General features: G+C 41.7%; 2 protein-coding genes across 3 annotated transcripts in view; one reads left to right on the top strand and one right to left on the bottom strand.

The window, feature by feature from the left end:
- Window positions 1-740: 740 nt before the first annotated feature.
- On the bottom strand, window positions 741-3435 carry RPL36A (ribosomal protein L36a). Its single transcript, XM_019716667.2, has 5 exons — window positions 3284-3435; window positions 2771-2876; window positions 2510-2577; window positions 1080-1202; window positions 741-803 (listed from the first exon to the last, which is right to left on the bottom strand). The coding sequence occupies exons 1-5, from the start codon at window positions 3392-3394 to the stop codon at window positions 783-785; spliced, it is 429 nt and encodes a 142-aa protein (XP_019572226.1). The 5' UTR covers window positions 3395-3435; the 3' UTR covers window positions 741-782.
- A 4682-nt stretch (window positions 3436-8117) lies between these two features.
- BTK (Bruton tyrosine kinase) overlaps window positions 8118-21538 on the top strand; it is a 32775-nt gene continuing 19354 nt past the window's right edge. For both annotated transcript variants that reach the window (XR_012493263.1, XM_019716678.2), the window contains exons 1-3: window positions 8118-8255; window positions 19525-19695; window positions 20211-20309. Coding sequence is in view for 1 of the 2 variants with exons in the window: in XM_019716678.2 (XP_019572237.1) it covers window positions 19555-19695; window positions 20211-20309 (240 nt within the window). In the remaining variant the exon portion in view is untranslated. The remainder of the gene's footprint in view (window positions 8256-19524; window positions 19696-20210; window positions 20310-21538) is intronic.

Here is a 21538-nt window from a genome sequence, read left to right as displayed (position 1 = left end):
ATGAAACTGGTAAACCCAGACTTAAGTCACACGCAGATATACAAACATGGAAGCAAACTGTTCCTTCCATCCCATTGAGATGCACTTTGTTACCAAAATGTGTAGCGTATTTGCTTTGCCATCACTTTGCCACGTAAGTATGAAGAGCTAAAATCAGTAAGAATGAAGTATACAATAATATACAAAGAGGGATGTGAAATTTGAAACCGTTAGGCATTTTAAAAAAGGGAGATATCCCTGCTAAATTCCATTGGGGATTTTAATTCACTAGAAATATATCCTTTGCAGTTATTTCAACATGCAAAAAATTTGTTGAACTTAGAGAGGGGGCATGTCAAAATGCTTAGGTGGTATGAGAATGGAGACGTAGTACGCTGTGCCTAGAGAACGGGTCCAGAATTCATTAAATGACTGAAGTGGCAAAGGTGAGAAAATCACTCGGTGAACTTTACAATATTCTCTATGGATATAACCTAATGAGCTCACTCTGAGTTTCAGGTCTCTACTTACATCCCATGATAACCAATAACCCTTGCTTGGTAACAGCAAAAGGGATCCCATGAAGCCCCAAGTGATTAGTGTCAAACTAGACCACCACAACATCTGATTTAAGTTCAACCAGATTCAGTCCAAAATGAGTCAAGTACCCAGAACCATCAAGCATAAATTTCCCAAGGGAAATTTTATTAATGACACTAGTTTATTTCCCTCCCCAAAAGACCAACCACATGAAGCAAACATATTCTCAAGATTTTATTGTCTTCACGATAAAAATATGAAGCTTAGAACTGGATCACTTGGCCCTGTAACAGAAAAGGAAAAAAAAAAGTGATTTTTTTGTATTTTGAACAGTGTCTATTCCTAACTGGATCACCATCCTTTATTAAGGTACGTTCTCACGCTCCCTTTCCTATTCATGCCAAACCTAACACCAAAATCTCACACCTTCAGCTATGGATCAAGTTATTCTGACGCTTGCCCCTGATCCTGATGCCACAATAAATAAGTGGGCAGAAATGTTCACCTCTCCAAATAAAGCTATATAGAAAAGACTGCACCTTCCACCAAAAATTATGTACCTTTCTCTTCTTATCTCCTCCCAGTTCAAAATGTTTGCATCTCTTAATAGCCAGCATTCTCTTAGATCTGCAGTTGGGCTCAACACATTCAAGCCTCAGGACAATCTTCTTTGTAGTTTTAGCCTGGAAAAAAAATAAACTCTTCATAAATCACTGCAGAAAAGCTGTTTTCAAAAAAACATGACTCTGTTGGGTTAATACTACTTAAAGCAAAGCTTTGCAAATGACAGTTGTGACAATTGGTCTTTGGCTATAGGGAGAAAACAAATGTGAAAACCAGTGGATTTAAGAGAGAATAGCAAAAGTGGCAGATTATCTGTTATCAAGTTCTCCATTCACAAACATCCTAGAGGGCTTATCAAATAGGCACTCATCAAACCACCTTGAACTTGTGTGGCCTTCAGCAGCTCTGCATAGTTAAGTATTCCACAACCAAAAATGGGTCATCCAAGTCTATGCAACTATGAAATAAACACAACTTTCGCAATTCATTAAATAGGGTTAACAACTGTTACTTAAGACCTACCAGTTCTGAGACTATATACAATTACGTCTAGAATTTGTGTGTATTTAAATTAATTATTTTAACATAAGGTAGCTGCCCCATGAATTCTCAACTTGTTAAGCCTGCTTCTATAGTCAGAATTCTACTGCTGCTAGTTTACAGCTCTCAAAAAATCCAAAACCTAGCTAGAAAGCTTCCCATCTTCTCAACAGATTAACTGAATGTGAAAAGGCAAGCAAGCATTCCTTTTATCACTTTGAGATCAAATCATTTATTGCACCTAAATGAACACTAAAGTCATTCCTTGGTACCTTCTGCAACCAGGCTAACAGAAGAGCAAAGTGCCTAAAGAAATTCTATGGTCCTGGGAATGCTGTTCCCGGCACTGTGTACTTACTTTAAGAAGTAGCCAAATCGCCCAGGGCAAAAACACATTCAGCCAGAGAATGACAAGAGTTCAGGCCGCCAGTAGGAGGCCTAAATGGCAATTTTAAAGAGCTTTATGACTTCATGAGGTAGAAGACCGATTGCAGGGTGAGCTGAGAAGCAAAATAAGAACAATTCTTACTGCAAGCAAGAGCTGAGGATTCACTAGGATATGAGGAGATAGGAACAGGGCAAAGGAAAGGATTTACTGGTATACTCAAACTTCAGTCTTTAGAAAGGCAGGGGACATGTTTGCCTCTTCAAAAAGGAAAGGACAAAAAACACAAACACTGCGATGGGGCCGTATTGTAGACTACAGTCAGACCTGGTTGCACTCCCAGCTCCACTGCCTACTGGGTATGTCGCTGCAGGTGACTGAAGATAACTTCTCTGAAACTATGAAAACATGCATCTTTATCGTAGAGGTGTGTGGGCTAACAACAAATGCAAGGTCTTTACCAGTCAGTGGGAAGCACATCAAATAGTAATTACTACTCACCTTTTTGCGGAAAATTGGCTTAGTCTGCCCACCATAACCACTCTGCTTCCTGTCATAACGCCGCTTTCCTGGGAGAATGAAAATTATTTGTTACGATATAACAAAGACAATAAATCACAACAGCCACGTGAAAAATCCTTCTTAGTGATTTTATCCTGAGGTTTCCAGCAGAAATATCAATGCCCAAGAGGCGGGATGGGGGCGTCTGAGCTCGTATGTACTATACAAATGTCACATTCAAACCCAATCATGTAGACTTACCCTGCGCATACAGAGAATCCTTGCCTTTCTTGTACTGTGTCACTTTGTGGGGCTGGTGCTTGCCACACTTCTTACAGAAAGTCCGGCGGGTTTTAGGAACGTTCACCTAATAAACAGTTCAGAACGTGGTGTTATCAGATGCCAAAGGCACAACTCCAACCCAGCTGACGCTAAGGCAGTCCACGAGGACTCGACTCGCAAAATCCTCGCTAAGACACAACGCAGACTAGGTGGTCCAGCCCTATGTGCTTCAAGTACAGCTGCGTCCGACGGGCCCTAAAGTGTTAGGAGAGCATATCCTAACTTAGAGAGACCCGCTAAGTCTACCTCTTCTATCCAACCACTTCAATTCCTAGCCCCGAAGCCCGGTCCCTTCGGGGTCGATCCCATCAACACTGGGTTTCTTTGGTACAACGAATCCGCAAAGGGGCTCGGACCCATTCCGGATGGTACTGTTGACCGGGGGAGGAAAGATTAAACTGGATGGTACCGTACCCCCACCCCAAGACCTACCATGTTTGTGAGAGCGCTATCCGCGCGGAAAGAAAGAGGCCGGGCTGGAAACGGAAGTATGTAGTTAGTTCCTGGTCGCCCTTCTTCATGGGAGGCAGTGGGAGCAACCATAGAGTCTAAGCCTCTGTGCGCAGCGCCCTCTGGCAGCTGAGAGGACTCGATTCGGAGCTGGGGACGGGAGCTTAAGGAAGGGCTCTGCTGAGGCTAGCACATTCTCTTGGACTTCCTCCCTCCCCCTAGCTTTGCGACTTTTCCTCACTTCATCACTTTTGGCAGACGCTGATTCGGTGCAGCATTAAGTGAAGGAAGCAGTGCTCTTGCAGACCCTCTGGCCTCCCTCTCCCCCCCCCCCATGGACGGCAGGACTAGAGGCAAGTGGAGGGGGCCCACCACCTGCATGTTCCATTCCTGTTCCACCTCAAGGACACTGGGAACATCTTTTGCAGGAACTGCTGGTTCACGGAAGACTTGGAGGGAGCCAGTGCTCTAGTCCATCTATCACATAGTCAGTTGGTCCACTCAGCGAATGCATATTGAATGCCTATGCTGTGTTGGGCACAATAATCAAATAATCATGCTCATAATGTATAATTACAGACTAAGTACTTTGTAAAAAGGGAACAATGATCAGCATTAAAGCAGCCCCTTTTTGTTGAGGGAACTGGTTGGCTGCCCTAGGTTCTGAAAAATGAGGATGAAATTGTTCAGCTGAGGCAAGCAGGTCAAGATACAGGAAGTATCCAGCCATGTTTCCCTTCCCTGGATACCTGTATGAACAAAAAAAGGAGCCAAATACTAAACCTGACAAGCTCCTTACAAACTCGGTGATCAAAAGTAACCACACAGAAAGGTCTGAATATAAAAATTCCTACCTGGGCAGGTCACAGTGGGTAGTCTCGCCCCAGGCTTATAGCTTCCTCAGCAAAGGTCAATCGTCACCTTAAGTGAGCCTTGTCCATCGTTCTTATGCATCTAGGATAACATACTTCTGAAATGTCTGAGTAATTTTCTCTTGTAGACTCCTCGAAGGCACAACAGCAGGCACCAGAGTACAAGACCCACACCAGAGCATGAGAGCACAGAATCCTTCGTTGTTATCTTATTCTCTGCATACCACTTCTATGTGCTGTAAGTGTTAATTAACTATCCTGTACCCACCAATGTAAAAGAAGTATGTGTTTCTCCATTTTGCTTTTTATCCAATCCTAGAGATTTCCCCATTTTGCTTTCTCCCGCCTCTTTAATCTACCACCAATGGATTTCATGTGCCTCCCTTACGTTTTCCCCTTTGATTCTAAATGCATAAAAGGAAATGCACAGAATTGTACACCTGAAATCTATGTAACTTTACTAACAATTGTCACCCCAATAAACTTTAATTTTAAAAAAAGGGGAAATGCAAAACTGCCATTCTCCAGAGCATTTTCTCAGTCTGTTGAGATTTTTCTTTCCGGGCATGTCCTCAAAATTTTGGCTCAAATAAACTCTTATAAGATGAAATAAGTCAGACAGAAAAAGTATGTTACTGATATATGGTATATAAAACTGAAAAGAACAAAAGAACAAGACAAACAAATGAAGAAACAAGAACTCACAGACATAGACAATAGTTTAGTGGTTACCAGAGGATAAAGGGGTGGGGGGTCCTAGAAGAGGGTAAACTTCTTGGGGGGGGGGGTCAAATATATGATGATGGAAGGAGAACTGACTCTGGGTGGTGAGCACATAATGTGAGATATAGATGATGTATTATGTAATTGTACACCCGAAATCTATGCAACTTTACTAACAATTGTCACCCCAATAAACTTTAATTTAAAAAAAAACAAACCTTTTCTATATGTTTGGATGTTGTTTCATTGACAGCTGGCAGGAGGCATGTGCTAGGTTTCAAAAGAGTCCAGCAGAGAAAGACTTCAGGGTACTGAGCACTTAAAATGGATTGTCTCATTGAATTCTCACAGTAATTCCAGGAGGTAGGTGATACTATTATTCCCATTTTACAGATGAGGACATTGAGGCTGCAAGCTATTTTAAAAATTTGCCCAATGTTGACAGTATTTAGTGGAGCCAATATACAAACACAGGTAATCGGAATCCAGAGCCTGGGTTCTCTTACCGTTATACAACATGACAATTGTGGCCTGTTAACTATAATAGGTAACAATTATTGAACACTCATTATATGCCAGGCATTTTCCTAACCACCTTATATACTACCTCTTTTAATCCTAATAATCTGGGCAGCATATACCATTATTAGTATTTAACAGGTTAAGAAACAGAGGCACAAGAGGCATTAATTTGCTTACCCAAAGTCACACAGATGGTTATTTTGTGGAGCTGGAATTTGATCCCAGGTAGTCTAACACCACAGCCTTGCACTTAACCACAACATCACACCGAGGAAGCAAGGGCATTTGCAGGGTGGAGAAGGATAAGGAGAGAGAATTGGGCAGAGGTGTAGGAGGAGCTGCCAGTGGATTAAGGGCCAAGGAACAATGAGAGCTTGTGGTCTCCTGCTTGCATAACCCTTCAGGAGCACCCATGGGTCTTGAGCTGACTCTCTGATCATCCCCTTTTTGTTAGATAGTCTCTGGGAATGAGATAATAAAAGCATTACCACTACTTGTTACATTTCTTAAAAGTTGTCTTTGCCAGACAACTAGCCTGTAGTCTCACAGCATTTTCTTCTCTCCGGGCTCTTAGGCAGTCTCACTCACACTGGCCTTAGAGGAGTTTCTAGAGGTTTTAGGTGTTAGTAACATGGAAATATGAAGACAGCGAACATGGCCCCTCTTAGTTTAATCAACCTTAGTTCTTCCTATGACATCTCATGTGACATGGCTTTGGTTTCGATTCCCTTCACCAATCCTGATCTCTGTGTTGGACAAGCTCCTGCCCATTAATTTCCCCTAGGGTGAGGCACTCAGAACTGAACACAGGACTCTATATATAGCCTGGTCCTGCAGAGTAGGTGGCCTGTTCATGTTCCTATGCCTAGATATTTTACTTCTGCAAGGAAATCTAATATCACTTTATATTTTCTGGCTGCCATATTACTGACATGACATTTCTCTTGATTCCTATCAGCAAAAACCTCTGAAACATTTCCACAAATGCTACTGCTACCTCACTTTCACCTGGAGTCGTTTGAAGTTCAGTGTCAGTGCCCAATTATGGGACATGACCCTTAGCCCTGGTAAACTACATTTTGTTGACTTTGGCTTGTCACGCCAGGTGATCAAGATCTGTTGGAAACTGTTTGCTCTGGTTCTGTCATCCCATCTAACTCACAACAGCCTTGTGCCGTTCACTGATTGGCTAGGCTACTTTCTATAGTTTCCTCCAAGGTCATTAATAAAAATGTTGAACAAGATAGCACCAAGCACAGAAACTTATATTATACTGGGAATTTCTTGAGGTGACACTAGGGCATTTATTTGCACTATTTGGGTGCAGTCCTTCTGTCCATCTAGCCAAGTGTGTTAAGGGAGTACTCATGGGCAGAAGGTGAAGAAGCACCTAGGTTTACTTTCCCCTTTTCCTTGCCCTCCTCTCCCTGTCCAGCCTCCCCATTTTATGCCCATTAATTCCCCGTCTCCACCCCAAGATGCACCTTGAGAAGGGATAGGGCATGTGACAACAAGTAGAATCTGAAGAAAAGGGGAGTAAAGGCAAATGTCTGTGAGCAACTCTCAGGCAGGTGACTGGAGCCGCTGTTAAGAGGTGACTAGTTGAAAGGATATAAATTATCAATAAAATAGGAAGATTATGCAACACTTGCCATCCGTCTATCTTGTGCAGATATGAGGATTAACCACTCTACAAATGCTTTTTTTAAAAAGTCCTGTTGCCTTAAAAATTCTTATGGACTTCTAGTGGGATCTGTGATCTGTTTCTATATTAGGATACAGCACCTGGGGCAAGTAAACATGGTAGTGCCTGATGTGTCAAGGTGGGCAAGCAGATCAGTCACCAGGGGCTCTGCTGCCATCCTGTCTGCAGCCAGTACTGGTTGAATTTCCTAGGAGAATCCTCAGGGAGAAGATGGCTGCTGGAACATAGCAGAGATAGCTGAGGAAATATTCAGGCTTTAAGTAACACACCTAGTCTGGTTTATTGCTTTATAGGATTAATGTGAAAAGTGTAAATTAGGAGTTAATCTCTGCAGCAGAATCTTTAATGGAGAAAATCAACATCCACAGAAAGAAAATAGGGAAGGTCACAAGTCTTTTTGTGGTCTTACATTTGGACATTTTTATCTGTAGAAAAAATGCTTTCTTTGAAAATGACTCAGCAGGGGGAAGTCTTGTCTCTCCTGTCAGGCTCCTTACTTTGGGGTCCCTTCATAAGCACTCTCCATCCTTCACTGTCAAGTTTAACTGTGTGATCCTGAGTCTCTTTGGCCTTGGAGGACATGAGACTCTAAAGGCTCTCTTCCTCTTTAGTCCCTTTGTTTTGTCTTTGTGTGGTCTGCATTTCTCCTCCTTCCGGTAAGTCTCCAATACCTCTGCTGACCATTCCCACAGTCCTTTAAGCATGTTGTCCCTTTACCGTGAGGAAGTCTGCCTGATGACCCATGTGCTCAATCCAGCCCCATCTAGAGCCTCAGTGGCCCCAGTAATGTTGAGAAGGGTTCTTTCAGAGAGGACTCAAGACAGTAGTGTCAGAGGTCCCAAGCAAATGAAGGGCGGGGACAACTGGGAGGGGGTGGTTAGAATAGGGACAGCAGCAGGGAACCAGATACCATGCTGCTGAGAAGAAGAAAAAAAAGGCATTGGTTTAAGTCAGGAAACGAAAAAAGGGAACTGAGTGGCTGTGAAAGGGTGGGGTTTGCTCAGACTGTCCTTCCTCTCTGGACTGTAAGAATATGTCTCCAGGGCCAGTGTCTTCTGAGATCGAGTCCCACCTTCAAAGTCCTGGCATCTCAATGCATCTGGGAAGCTACCTGCACTAAGTCAGGACTAAGGTGGGTCTGCGGCATGGCAGGGGCTGGGCAGCAGCAGCAAATATCTTTTGTGGGAATCCTGAAGGCCAGAGAGAAGGCATGGCTGCTGCCATGTAGTCGGCTGATGGAGGAGGATGACTGAGGCTGGGAGTATCATCAGCAGAAGGTCCCCTGGCAGTCCCCTCCGATGATCAGAACAGGCTGTTAGGGTTCTTTCTGAGGACAGTTGTGGGGGAAACCGGAAGAGCAAAAAGTGACATGAGGTGAACATCTGAACAGGTAACAAATGTTGGAAAGGGGCGCCTGTGAAAAAGTTTGCTGAAAAGTAATATTGTCGGTGGCAATAGGATAAAAATAAGCCCTTTGTTCAAATATTGCTTGAAGACCCCAAATGTGTACTTGTGTCATTGAGGTCCTTGGAAGAAGAAATTCTAAGAGGTAGATTGTCTGAGAAAATGGTGAAAGCTCACACACCACAATAGGCCGCTGACCTTTGAAAGCCGGGGAAAGGTATCTGCTAAACCAGCCTTCAGGCAACCTGCCTCAGGCTGCATCAGGTCCATGTTACGGGGATCACAGCTATCTTGTTGGAAGGATTGTGTGCACTAGCCTCCGTGGTAACAGTGGGTAAGAGACTGGGGCAGAAGAAAGCAGCTTCAGCCTCAGCCCAGACAGTGTGGTCAACCCCTGAGGTTTTCCCTATTACCATTGCCTGCCTGCCATGTGCACGGCTTTTCTCTTGTCTTCATCATTTCTCCTTTCCTCCCCTCCATCCCCCCTTCTCCTCCTCCTCCTTTCTCTGCCTGTACCCCTTTTTCTTTATTCCCTCCTTTATTTTGTTCATTACCACATTCCCTGAAACAGGGGCAGCACTTCATAAATAATTGTTGAATTGCATTGCATTTTTCTTGCCCCTTTCTTCCCCTGCTCTTTTCACTTTTCCTTCCCCTTACTTGCCTAGTGCTACTACCTTCCCCATAGGATTGTTGGGGGGCAATAACGGTGTTAATATATGTAAAGTGGTGAAAACAGAGCCTGACAATAGTAAGTGCTAATATCTCAGTGTTTGTTATTATTTTTATTCTGCCTGAGACCTGCCAGTGTCCCCAGCGCGCCTGCCTAGAGCAAATGGTGTGGGATTTAGAACAAAAGGGATCTCTGGCTCTGACCAAGAAATCCTTGGATGTGTTGCTGGACCTCCAAATAGAATCCCAGTCCAGGTTGCCAGCCATCTGGCTCTCCAAGCTCCAAGTCTCTATCCCATGCTGTGCATTTCCAGAGGCAGAGCAGTAGCAAAGCCCAGAGGCAGCGGTCTGCCAGCTCAGGGGCTGTCCTCTGTGCTGTTAGTTGTGTGCTAGCTCTGCTCCTTCTCTCATTTTGCATGCCAAGTCTCTGAACCAAAGGTGCTACAGCCTCTCTGGAGCCTCAGTTATTTGATAAAACAATGCCACCCTCCAAATAAGCCACAAAATGCAAATACTCATGGAACTTAAAGCATTTTACTGAAACAGTATTCCTTAGGGCTAGCCCTATCTGCTCTATTCTGACCCATTTTATATTCAGACTACTTAAACTACCTGTTGTGTTAAAGTCCAAATTCCTGTTGCTTATGGTCAGTGCTGTGTTTGGTTAGAATCCTTTGTAAACTCCTTGTGGTGAGAAGTAGTACAACTTTCCATCCACTTCTAGGGTCTTGGTGCAATTTTAAAATATCATTACTCTGATTTACTATTTCCATTAGAGCAAATTTCCTATAGAGTTTCCTTTCAGTGGACTAGACCTATACCAGGAAGTGACTTAGGTATAAGAAGATACGGCTTTTGGAAACCAGTTTGGGTGTTCTCCACAAAGTCATCAGATACCTATTTTTCATCCAGTGATGCCAAGATCTGACTGTTAACTCCTGGGAATCAGGGAGAGCTAGAATTTTCAGTGTGGTAGTGCTCAGCAAGAAGCTAGAGACAGACCTTGACCTAATTCACTCTAAAGTTGCTTGGTTATGCAAATGAAGCCATCAGGGGAGGGGGAGAGAGAACTCCTCTGAGGACCCTGAAACAAATGAGCCACATGTGACTTTCAGTTTCTATGGAGGTTCATGTGCACTGACTGAGGGTGTTCAGAGAGCACTGGAAACATGAAAGCCTTCATCTCAGGCTTTCCTTCTCACTCTCTGAGAGCCATCACCTCACCCAGATGCCCTTAGGGTTAATTTTGGTCTACGGAGCCTCGAGAAGCTCATCTCACTGCCTAGCCTCCCTGAAAAAGAAATGAACAATAGTCTATTACCGTGTTTCCCCGAAAATAAGACCTAGCCGGACAATCAGCTCTAATGCATTTTTGGAGCAAAAATTAATATAAGACCCAGTATGATATGATATGATATGGTATGATGTGATGTGATATGCTATGCTATGCTATGCTATGCTATGCTATGCTATGCTATGCTATGCTATGCTATGCTATGATACAAGACCCAGTCTTATATTATAGTAAAATAAGACCAGGTCTTATATTAATTTTTGTTCCAAAAGATGTATTGGAGCTGACTGTCTGGCTAGGTCTTATTTTTGGGAAAACACTGTAGCTCATCCCTAGAAGAAGAAAATTCTAGAGTGAAGAGAAGTTAAATTTTAGACCAGGTGGATGTTGGAATGTATTGGAGTTCAAGATCACTGGTTCAATGAGAAAACAAATTCATCGGCAATAAAAACAGTAAAAAATTGATTAGAAATGGAGCAGAAAGAGTTAAAAGTATGGGGAAAGCAGACTCTCAAAAATGCTGTTTAGGGTGAATTGGTATAATGTTTCTGGAAACTACTTTGTCAATATGTTTCAAAATGCAAAATGCACATACTTTTTGACTTGGTAAATGATGCATATGTAGAGATCCTAATATCATGGGGAAATAATCACAAGTAATAAAAATTTTAGATATTTGGGGGGAAAAGTGTGCTGGATGGATGGATGGATGGATCGATGGATGCATGGATAGGTAATATAAAGAAAAATAAGCAAACTACAAATAGTACTATGTGCAATATGATCTTAAATATAAGAAAAATGCACAGAAAAAAAAGGAAGGTAATGTGGCCAAATATTAATGCCTCTGGATAATGAGCTTATAATTGGTGTTTTCTTTTTAATATTCCTGTAATTAAAACATTTTCTATAATGAACATGTTGTTTTGATATCAAAGGAAAAAATAAATAAAAGTATTTAAACCATAGAAAACAAAAAACTAAACTGGAAAAAAAAAAAAAAAAAAGACAAAGAAGCACACAAGTCCCGAGTGAAAGATATACACCCCAGCAGTCACTCTCCAGGGCAGAGGGACAATGCCGAAAGTATTACCACCAATCTGATTGTGAGTGTAAATTTGAGGATTGGTTATCTGGCTCTCCTTGCATCATCACTTGGCCAGAATCTACTGTCTCTAGTAGAGGGTGGAAGAGATGATGAATCCCAGAGACCTAGAAGTTTCCAGAACCACAGAAGAAAATGTAAAATGTTAACAACATGAAATACTGAAAAAGAACCATAGCCCTCAGATCTCTTGGAAATGACTACAGCAGATGAGAATTTCTCTGGTTAGCATGCAGCCAGAAAAGTGATTTTGGCTGGAAGTCTTCGCCACAAATTGGTTTACCTGCAGCACTGACACTGAAGATTATCATCAAATAATTATGTCTCACTGGAGCCTGAATAGAGCTTCTTGGAACTCAACAAGAACAATTAAGTTTCTTTGTTGCTACGGTTATGATGTTTTAAAGAAGACTTCTCTTCTGCTTCCAGGGCCAGGGAATTCTCAATCAAAATCTCAATCAGAACCTGAGAGATGCTTCTTGTGGCTGAGGAGAGATTTTTGGTAGGCCACATTTAGCCCATCAGTTATACTCCAATTGGAGACAGTTGATAATTCTATCAGATTTCTTAGTAAAGCACCAGGAAGATAAGGACTGAGGAGGGAACAAGGGATAGCACAAAGTTTCTAGTCCAACAGATAAGCCAGACGTGGGTTTGCCACTTTGTCTCAATAACTGAGAATTCATTCTGAGAGTGGAAAACTACGATCACATGTACAAGAATGTTCTTGGCAGAGAGACAACCAAGATGGTGTAGTAGGTAAACTCTGTGTTTACCTTCTCTCACAGCCACACCAAAATTACAACTAATTTATAAAACAACCATTATTGAGAATCGCCTAAAATCAAACTGAACTGAAGGCTTTCAATTAAGGATGTGCAGAAGAAGCCACCTGCAGACAAGTAGGAAAGTCAGAGACGAGGAACGGGCTGGTCACACACCCGTGTGTGACCATTAAAGATCGGGAAGGCTATTTTGGCTGTGGGGGTCCCTCCCCATCCCCTAGAAGGGCGAGAGATCCCAGCCCCACTCCAGCCCAGGGTCCCAGTGTCGGGGAGAGAAGTCCCATAATTTTTGGTTATGAAAACCGGCAGAGATTGTGACTGAGTGAGAGTGCGGCTGCACTCACAGGCGCTCTTCTTAAGGGGACTATGCGCAGACTTGCCCACCAATGGATCACTCACTCTGAGCTCCAGCGCTGGGGCAAAAGCTGAAAGGGCAGCAGAGACAGCTGTTGGGGAATTGAGTTGTCTGGCTTGGGACGGGGTCTGGAGAGGTGTCTTTCTCCTGGATTGGGGAGCTGGTGGAGGCCATTGTTTCTTTGTTGAGCCCTCCCCCTTCCCAGCGTGCGAACACAAGCGGCCACCATATCTAACTCTCCCCAGTTCATTTTCCAACCCCCCGCGATTCGAGACCTGACCCTGCCCAACTTTCAGGCACACCCGGGCTGCTTTCAGTGGCTTTCTTGTGCAGGCTGCTTGCCTTGGTGCAAGCTGCAGACTTTCCTAGACTCTCAAAGTTTTGTGGAGCCCAGCCAGACACTATCTGGCTTGGCATGCCCTGTGCCTCTGGCTGAGGAACCCTAAGCCGGCACTAGCGGCAGCTAGCCATGGTTTGCAGCTTGTGCTCTCAAAGTGCTTCCAAGCACAGCATGGATGGTAGTCATTTGCGGATTTCTTTGTGGTTCCTGTTGGGTGACCTTGGGTGGGACACAGACTGTGGCTGAACTTGACCTACAGCGGACCCCCTCTAGGGTGGTCCTGGGGCTGGCGCCCCTGGAGGCCAGCTTCAAAACAAGCTGGAGCATCACCCAGCCGCCTCCTAGATTGACACACCCAACGGGCAGATTGGGCAGGCACCAGAGTTCTGTTGAGGTGGATCCTGCTCCATAGGATCAGCCCCTGCACAACAACCCTTCCACTGTAGTCAAGGCCAGTCCTCACAACCAGTGAGCCCAAGGGTCAGTCCCTCCCATTGATGTGCAATTATCAACCAAGGCTCAACTATTATACAAGAGGAGGGCATACACAACCCACACAAGGGACACACCTAGAGTGTGTGGCTCAGGTGACCAGAAAGACTGTGCCACTGAACCCCACAGCACACCTACTACATAAGGCCATTCTACTAAGACCAGAAGACATAGCAACTCTACCTAATACATAAAAACAAACACAGGGAGGCAGGCAAAATGGAGAGACAAAGAAACATGTCCCAAATAAAAGAACAAAACAAAGCTCCAGAAAAAGAACTAAGTGAAAAGAAATAAGCAATCTATCAGATGCAGAGTTCCAAACACTGGCTATAAGAATGCTCAGTGATCTCAGGGAGAACTTCAACAGAGAGATAGGAAACATAAAAATGGAGATGAAAACCAAAAAAAAGAGAATGAGCCAGAAATAAAGGCTACCGTAACAGAAATGAAGAATACGTTACAAGGAATCAACAGTACATTAAGTGAAGCGGAGGATCAAACAAGCCATGTAGAAGACAGGGTAGTAGAAAACACCCAACCAGAAAAGCAAAAAGCAAAAACAATCCAAAAACATTGAGAAGTTTAAGGGGTCTCTGGGACAATATCAAGCATACCAATATTTGCATTATAGGGGTACCAGAAGGAGAAGAGAGAAAGCAAGGAATTGAAAACCCACTTGAAGAAATAATGACAGAAAACTTCCCTAGCCTGGTGAAGGAAATAGACATTCAAGCCCAGGGAGCACATAAAGTCCCAAACAAGGTGAACCCAAAGAGGCCAACACTGAGGCACATCATAATTAAAATGCCAAAGGTTAAATACAAAGAGAGAATCTTAAAAGCAGCAAGAGAAAAGCAGTTAGTTACCTACAAGGGAGCCCCCATAAGACTGTCAGCTGATTTCTCAACAGAAACTTTGCAGGCAAGAAGGGAGTGGCAGGAAATATTCCAAGTGATGAAAAGCAATGACATACAACCAAGATTGCTCTACCCAGCAAGGCTGTCATTTAGAATTGAAGGACAGATAAGGAGCTTCCCAGACAAGAAAAAGCTGAAGGAGTTCATCACCACCAAACCAGTATTACAAGGAATCTTAGAGGGCAATCTTCTTTAAGATGGGAGGGGGGTTAAGGATGGGTGAAAGGGGAAGGGATTAAGAAGTACAAATTGGTTATTATACAGCAGTCATGGGGATGTAAGGTATAGCATAAGGAATATAGTCAATAATATTGTAATAACTAGGTATGGTGCCAGATAGGTACTAGATCTATCAGGGTGATAGATGGGAATGGGATTGGGGGCAGGGTGAAAAAGGTGAAGGTATTAAGAAATACAAAGATACAAATTGGTAGCTAATACAGAATGGGGAATATAATCAACAATGTTGTAAAGATCATGTAAGGTACCAGATGGGCACAGGACTTATCAGTGGGATCACGTTATAGACTGTGCAGATACCTGACCAATGCACTATACATCTGAAGCTGAAGTAGAATAATATTGGATGTCAACTATAACTAAATATATAGGTATATATAGTCACAGGATGTGAGTACAACATAGGGAAGATAGTCGATGGTATTGTAACAGCTATACAAGATGTCAGAGGAGTAGTAGCTTGAGGAGGAGTGAGTTATCACTTTATGAGGGTTTTAAATGTCTATTACGTTGCTTTGTATACCTGTAACTAATAATAAAAAAACAATATTCACGCAGCACTGTTCATAATTGAAAATAAACAACCTCAATATCCATCAATAGGAGATTGGATAAAGCGTGATGTAGTCAGTATATAAAATACTTTATGCATATAACAAAATGAATTAAATGTATGAACTAGAGTTACCAAAATAAATCTTAAAACATTACATTGAGGGGGAAAACAGGAAGTTGCTGAAGAATCTGTACCACTTACATAAAAATATAAAATACAAACCAATACTAAATGTCTTTTATGGATACTTACCTATGTAATAATAATAATATAAAAACATGGCCAGGAATGACAAAGACCAAAATCAAGATAGTGGTAATTTCTAAGGAGGGAGGGGACTGATTGTGGAGAAGGACACAAGAAGGTTTTGACTCTGGATAGTATTTCTGAAAATACTAGAAGCAATTATGGCGCAGTGTTAGGACTCTACAGAGCTTAGCAGTGAATACATGAGTGTAATGTTATTCTCTGTACTTTTGGCTATTCACAATATTTCATAATATAAAAGAAAGTGTGTTCAATTGAAGTTTTACATCAACAGTAAGTATTAACAATCCAAGGGACATAAAGTAGGTGTTCCACCTAAACCCCAAGCTTTTATCCCATCAACAATGAAAAATCCTGAAAAGGAAAGAGTGAATGACTAGGAATCCACTAGTTAGGATCTCCTTGTGGAAGATTTAAAGGAAAATGTAAGAAAACCTGGTGGGACTGAGAAGAGTCCTCATGTGGGAAAAAGTACAGTTGACAGTTAACAAGGACAAATCATTTTTTCCAGCCTGGAGAAATATTGCAGAGGAAAGTGCTCCATGATCCTCTCTTATCCCCTGTACTTACCCACCATTTCCTCTTTTGCTGAATGTTCCTAGAAGATGAAGAAGGTCTATCCCAACTGCTGTTTGATGACAGCCATGGGAAATGACAGGATGTTGAGGTGGATGGCATTACACCTCATTGAAGGCAAAAAAAAAAAAAAAATCCCTCTGGTAGGCAATGAGGTATCTATCACAGAAACAGCAAGGGTTGGGGAGTCCAGATGGATGAGGTTGGGCAATCACATAATGTTCACGAGTCTCACTTTCCTCACTGTTTGTTGTGAGGAATAAATGAAATAACGTGTATAAAATGCCTGACAGGTAGACCGCACTGAGAGAAACAGTTCCCTTCCATTTCTCTGGGGAGAAAAGGTAATGGCCAGAATCGTGCTGGGCAATTAAGTAATGCTTTAAAAAAGAAATAAAAAGAAACACTGCTTCTTCGATATTCTGGTTAAGCAGTTATTTGTACTATGACTGACTGGTTATTTCTAACTAACATCTGGATTCTTCCCAATAATAAGCAGGCTATAAAGTTTTCTCAATTGTCCTCTGGTGTTGTCCCTAATAGTGTTTTATCTCAGCATGAGAAAGATAGGAACCAAGGGTGGTTTAGTTTACTGATTCTGCGCGTGCTGTTTAGACTAATTCCTTGGCATAGTGCAGTTTGTAAGATGGCTGAACTCTTACTAGCAAACATCCTCTTTCTGAATTCTTCTGCTCCATAGGGAGCTGGGAGGATGCAAAAGGTGGCTACATGAAAATCCTTGCATTTGTAGTTTAATAAAGAGAATGTCATAATGCTGGAATTCTATGTTTAAACAAAGAGCTCTGTGTCTTTTTATTATTTTTCCTCCTCCTCTTTCTTTCTCTATACGAACTGTGTGTGTGTGCGTGTGTGTGTGCGTGTGTGTGTGCATGTGTGTGTGTAACATTCATGTCACTTCCATTTCCACCCCCTGAGTGAGGTGCAGGGTCAGTCCTCATAGTGCATCTTTTGTGGTCAAATCACCTCTGTAAGCTGCTGAAATTGTTAGAAAAAAAAATTGGAACCTGCTACAATAAGGACCCAAAGAAGCTGCAACAGCCCTGTAACACAGTGTGTCCCTTACACACCAACCTTCAGGAAGACGTAAAGATACATACCTCTTTTTTCACACTATTACTGGATGAAGCAGCGGTGACTAAGAACTACCACATTTTCAGGCTGTGTGTGTCTGGACTGGATCACAAGTAATGGGAGGAAAGCAGTCAAAGAAGTGGTGACCAGGCCATGGAAATCCCAGTAATCCTCAAGCTTAATGATCTAGAGGTAGAGGACATTTCAACCCTTGCTCACAGAGGCAATGGCTGGTGAGAAGCTTACTTCCTCATACTTAGACCAACACTAAGCCCTGCCCCAACACAGATATTTGAAAGGGAGGAAGGCTTCCTCTTGTACAAACTGGATTTGTTCTAAAAATGAAAAAGAGCAAAGGCAGTTTCCAGAAGGACCTGTATTATAGGAAATAAGAACAGAGACCAAGACTGAAGCAGATGTTCAGTCTGAGCAAGGAGTGTATTCACCAAGAGTTCGCAGAAAAACTAAAGGCAAAATGCTAGATGTGCTTTATTCAGTGAAAAGAAGCACAACTGGATGTGGTTTGGTGGGTAGCTTCTAATCCAATTTACTGGTTATGCTACTCAGTTCCTTTAGGGTTTTATTTTGTCTTCTGTAATTTGAGTCTCTAATTGTGAAGAGGTACTTAATTGGAATTCACCATAGGAACAAATGTGATATTATTACAGGATCCCGAAGAGTTGGAAGCTGCTGAGAATAGAGTATTATTATTTGGTGACCACTGCTTCTGGGTAAATGAATAATTTCAATGGTCAGAGAAATCTATTTGGGGTTTGAGTTGAACCTGAATGTTAGAAAGGACTCTCCTTGGTTGTAAACCCTTATCAGTTTGTCACCCCTGTGAGAGACCATTTAAATTAGGGAGTCAGGGAAAAGAGCTGTGTAGGGAAAGGTTTATTCCTTTGCCCAATTTTTCTCAAAAAGACCATTTGCAAACCACTGAAGTCATCCACCACAAGGAAATGGCATCTACATAGCGGATCATTCTGAACATCCCTGGTGTTCCTTTAACCTATTTTTGTCTCCCCAGTATGATACCAGAATCTTTCACACCACAGGAAAGAGCAAAATAACAATGTGGATAGCCTCAGGCTTCAATAAAAACCACTCCCTTGCTTTCCTGGTGTGAGCAACAATCTGCGCTTCACAAGTAGAAAAATACCTGCTGACTTTATTCTGCTTCCTTGGTGCCACCACAGGCATAAGGAGTTTAGTTTAAAAAAATAAATCTCCCCCCGCCAAGACAAATCCTACCCTAAACAAAACTTGAAGGGGAATGGTGATTTTTTTCCCCAGTATTTATTTAGTGCTCCTTTTTTTGTGACAATATTTATATTTTCACTTTATCTTTCTAATGAAGGTTTGGAATTAATAATATAAGATCGGTTGATATGAAGTGTTGTTTTGTGTGAATAAAAAGACCAATGGTGACTTTTTGCAACTTTCTTTGCCTTTCTATACTTCAGTTACCTAAACTGAATCTTTCTGGGATACTGTAAGTTTGGATAGGCCAAGAGAGTTACTTTTCATAAATGATCAGAGATGACACCCATAAGAGTAAGACAGTTGCATCTTTTGCATGATGCTGTTTACAAGAACTAATCTAAGCAAAAAGGTGGGGGAAAGCCAAAAACAAAAACAACTCCCTCCCAAAAAATTATTTTTCAATTTTAGAACAAAGCTTCCATCCTTTGTAGCTCAACCAGTGGGTGATGGGCTAAATCGGTTGGGCATCAGTTAGTACACGTCCATAACTGCAGGTGCAGCCTCCATATCCTTATTAGACCCCTTGGTTACAGACCACAGTGGCACAAAGGTTGAAACATTACATTCACTGTCTAGGAAACTGGGAACTGAAAGTCCAATATCTGCCTCAGTGGAGTTCTGGCACCTGCATTATCCCATCTGGGGATATCAGGGTCAACAGCTACACAGAGACTTTTGCTGTTCACAGATTCTTCATGTATCATAAAAGGGTGGTTAGTATGTATTTGCCTCTAGACATTATTACCAAGCACACAGGTACATGTCATTTGGCTTCCAGAGCATTCCATTGCCTTACACAAGAACTCAGTATACGTGAGCTCACAATGCAGAACCAATCCTCCCAATTCAATGTGTCCACTATACATGAAAACTAACAGAGATGGGGGCTGTGGAAGGAGGACAGCAAAGTAGGAAGAAGGTCTTTTGTTAGCTTTGCATGTTTCTGTTCCATTTGAAACTAGGTCGCTAGGCTGAGGGGGAACCAGGAGGGATGAGGATTAATGTGCTGGGTTGTCAAGAACTTTCATTATCAACAGCAAACAAGTGAACTCCAGAAAGAAGAAGCTATGGCTGCAGTGATACTGGAGAGCATCTTTTTGAAGCGATCCCAGCAGAAAAAGAAAACATCACCTTTAAACTTCAAGAAGCGCCTCTTTCTCTTGACCATGCACAAACTTTCCTACTATGAGTATGACTTTGAACGTGGGGTAAGTTTCTCTGCTTTGAAACCTGAGTATCAAGGACTTGGCCTCAGATCTTCGTTGGGGAAGAAGTAGAGGCTTTTTGGTTGGAGGAGAGAGGTGGAAGGGACCTAAGCACATTTCAAACTTAGCAAAATGTTTCCTAGCCTAGAACAGCTATGCTGGAAGAAAAATTCAAAAGTGCTAAGAAGCCATGTGGGAAGTCTTACCATAGAATGCCACTGGTGAGCACTCATTAAATGATTGTTGAGAATGAAATCCAAGACTTGGAAATTGCTTCCTTATTTTTTATGATAAGGACACACAGTCATCCACTCTTCCACAGTATTTGCCCTCCATCTGGTAGTCAAAAAAGGTTAGACTAATAGATCTGGAAGTTGTATTTTTCAAAATGACAGGTCCTGATGATAGAATATGGGTGTCATCTCACTACGTAGAATGATTAGATAACAAAATCTAACCATCTGGTTGCTTAATCACTCTTAATCTTTCTCCATTTTCTTCCTCATTCTCTTTCTCAGAGAAGAGGCAGTAAGAAGGGTTCAATAGATGTTGAGAAGATCACCTGCGTTGAAACAGTGGTTCCTGAAAAAAATCCTCCCCCTGAAAGACAGATTCCGGTAAGAAGAGACCATTGTCAGAGGAGGGGGTGGGGGAGCTGTTAAGAAACTTGGGACACTTCAATTCTCTGTAAATAAGCTGGTGATGCTGTGCAATGTGGAACACAGAAAAGCTTCTTTATAAAATTCTTCACTCTGCTGTGTATTGATTATACCAACTCTCAGCATCTTTCCCCCAGACGCAGAACAACTCACTTAACCTAGAAAATTTGTAACACCATTTTTTGTTTTGGTAACACCATTTTAAAGATGACATCATGTCAAGTTTTCAAACTGATCAGAGATGATTGGTTTTACTCCCTGGGTTGTCAGGATCAGATTTACATGCTTGAGTTAGTCTGACAGCCAGAATCCTAGGACTCTTAGTCACATACGATTTTTTAAATAGCTCACACTGTTTATTCTCTTGTCATGTCCCAGAGCCTCTCTGGGGCATACTGCCTTCTGACTTGGTTATTTGAAATATCGTTTATTTCCCCCTAATTAGAAGAGTAATGAGTATTTATTATAAAAACTCTGGAAAATATAAAAAAAGCGCACAAAGAAGATAAAATCATGCATAATCCCATCATCCAGCTAAAAAATCTATTAACATGTTGTTGTATGGACTTACAGATGTTTTTCTTCACTAGCAACACATACAACCACACTAGTATGTGTATTATATACTTAAAACAAATCATACTACACATCTTGCTTTGCAACCTACATTTTCAATTTAACAATATATGAAAACTTTTCCCCGTGACAGTAGATACTCTTTAATAACTTGAGTTTCATGATTGCATAGTATTCCTTATCATGGGTGTACTATATTGTAATTTGTTTAACCCATTTCCTATTACTGCACATTTAAGTTGTTTTAATTACTTGATATTATAAAATATGTTGGAGGAACATCCTTGCATGCATCTTTACATACTTTTGTTATTCTTTTTCTTATAATAACTTCCTAGAGGTAAAGTTTGTCTTCTCTTTATGAAATCTGTGCACTTTTGGTTTTTATAAATATTTTTTATTCTATTTTGTTTTCTAAAAGTGGAATTTGATTTCATACACTCCTACAAACTGTTTCTATTTCTCTACACTCTTTTCAATACCAGGTATTTTTAATATTTGTTAATTTGGCAGCCAAGAAAAATGCTATTTCATTGTTGCCTTATTTTGAGCGTATTGTTACTCATAAGGTTGAACAATTATGTCTCTAGCTCATTTATATTTTTCCATTT

This window comes from Rhinolophus sinicus, chromosome X (genome assembly GCF_036562045.2).
Source record: "Rhinolophus sinicus isolate RSC01 chromosome X, ASM3656204v1, whole genome shotgun sequence".
In the NCBI taxonomy this organism is placed as follows: Eukaryota; Metazoa; Chordata; class Mammalia; order Chiroptera; family Rhinolophidae; genus Rhinolophus; species Rhinolophus sinicus.
The sequence above is the reverse complement of the archived record's forward strand: the minus strand, read 5'-3'. Positions and strand labels throughout refer to the sequence as shown.

Bases quoted from the DNA above. Each gene is read 5' to 3' on its own strand.
- RPL36A (XM_019716667.2), bottom strand. From the start codon at position 3,394: ATGGTTGCTCCCACTGCCTCCCATGAAGAAGGGCGACCAGGAACTAAC. The intron at 1,203-2,509 runs GTGAGTAGTAAT...TTTTTTTTCCAG, and splicing joins AGCCAATTTTCCGCAAAAAG to GCTAAAACTACAAAGAAGAT. The intron at 804-1,079 runs GTACATAATTTT...TTTCTGTTACAG, and splicing joins GAGGAGATAAGAAGAGAAAG to GGCCAAGTGATCCAGTTCTA.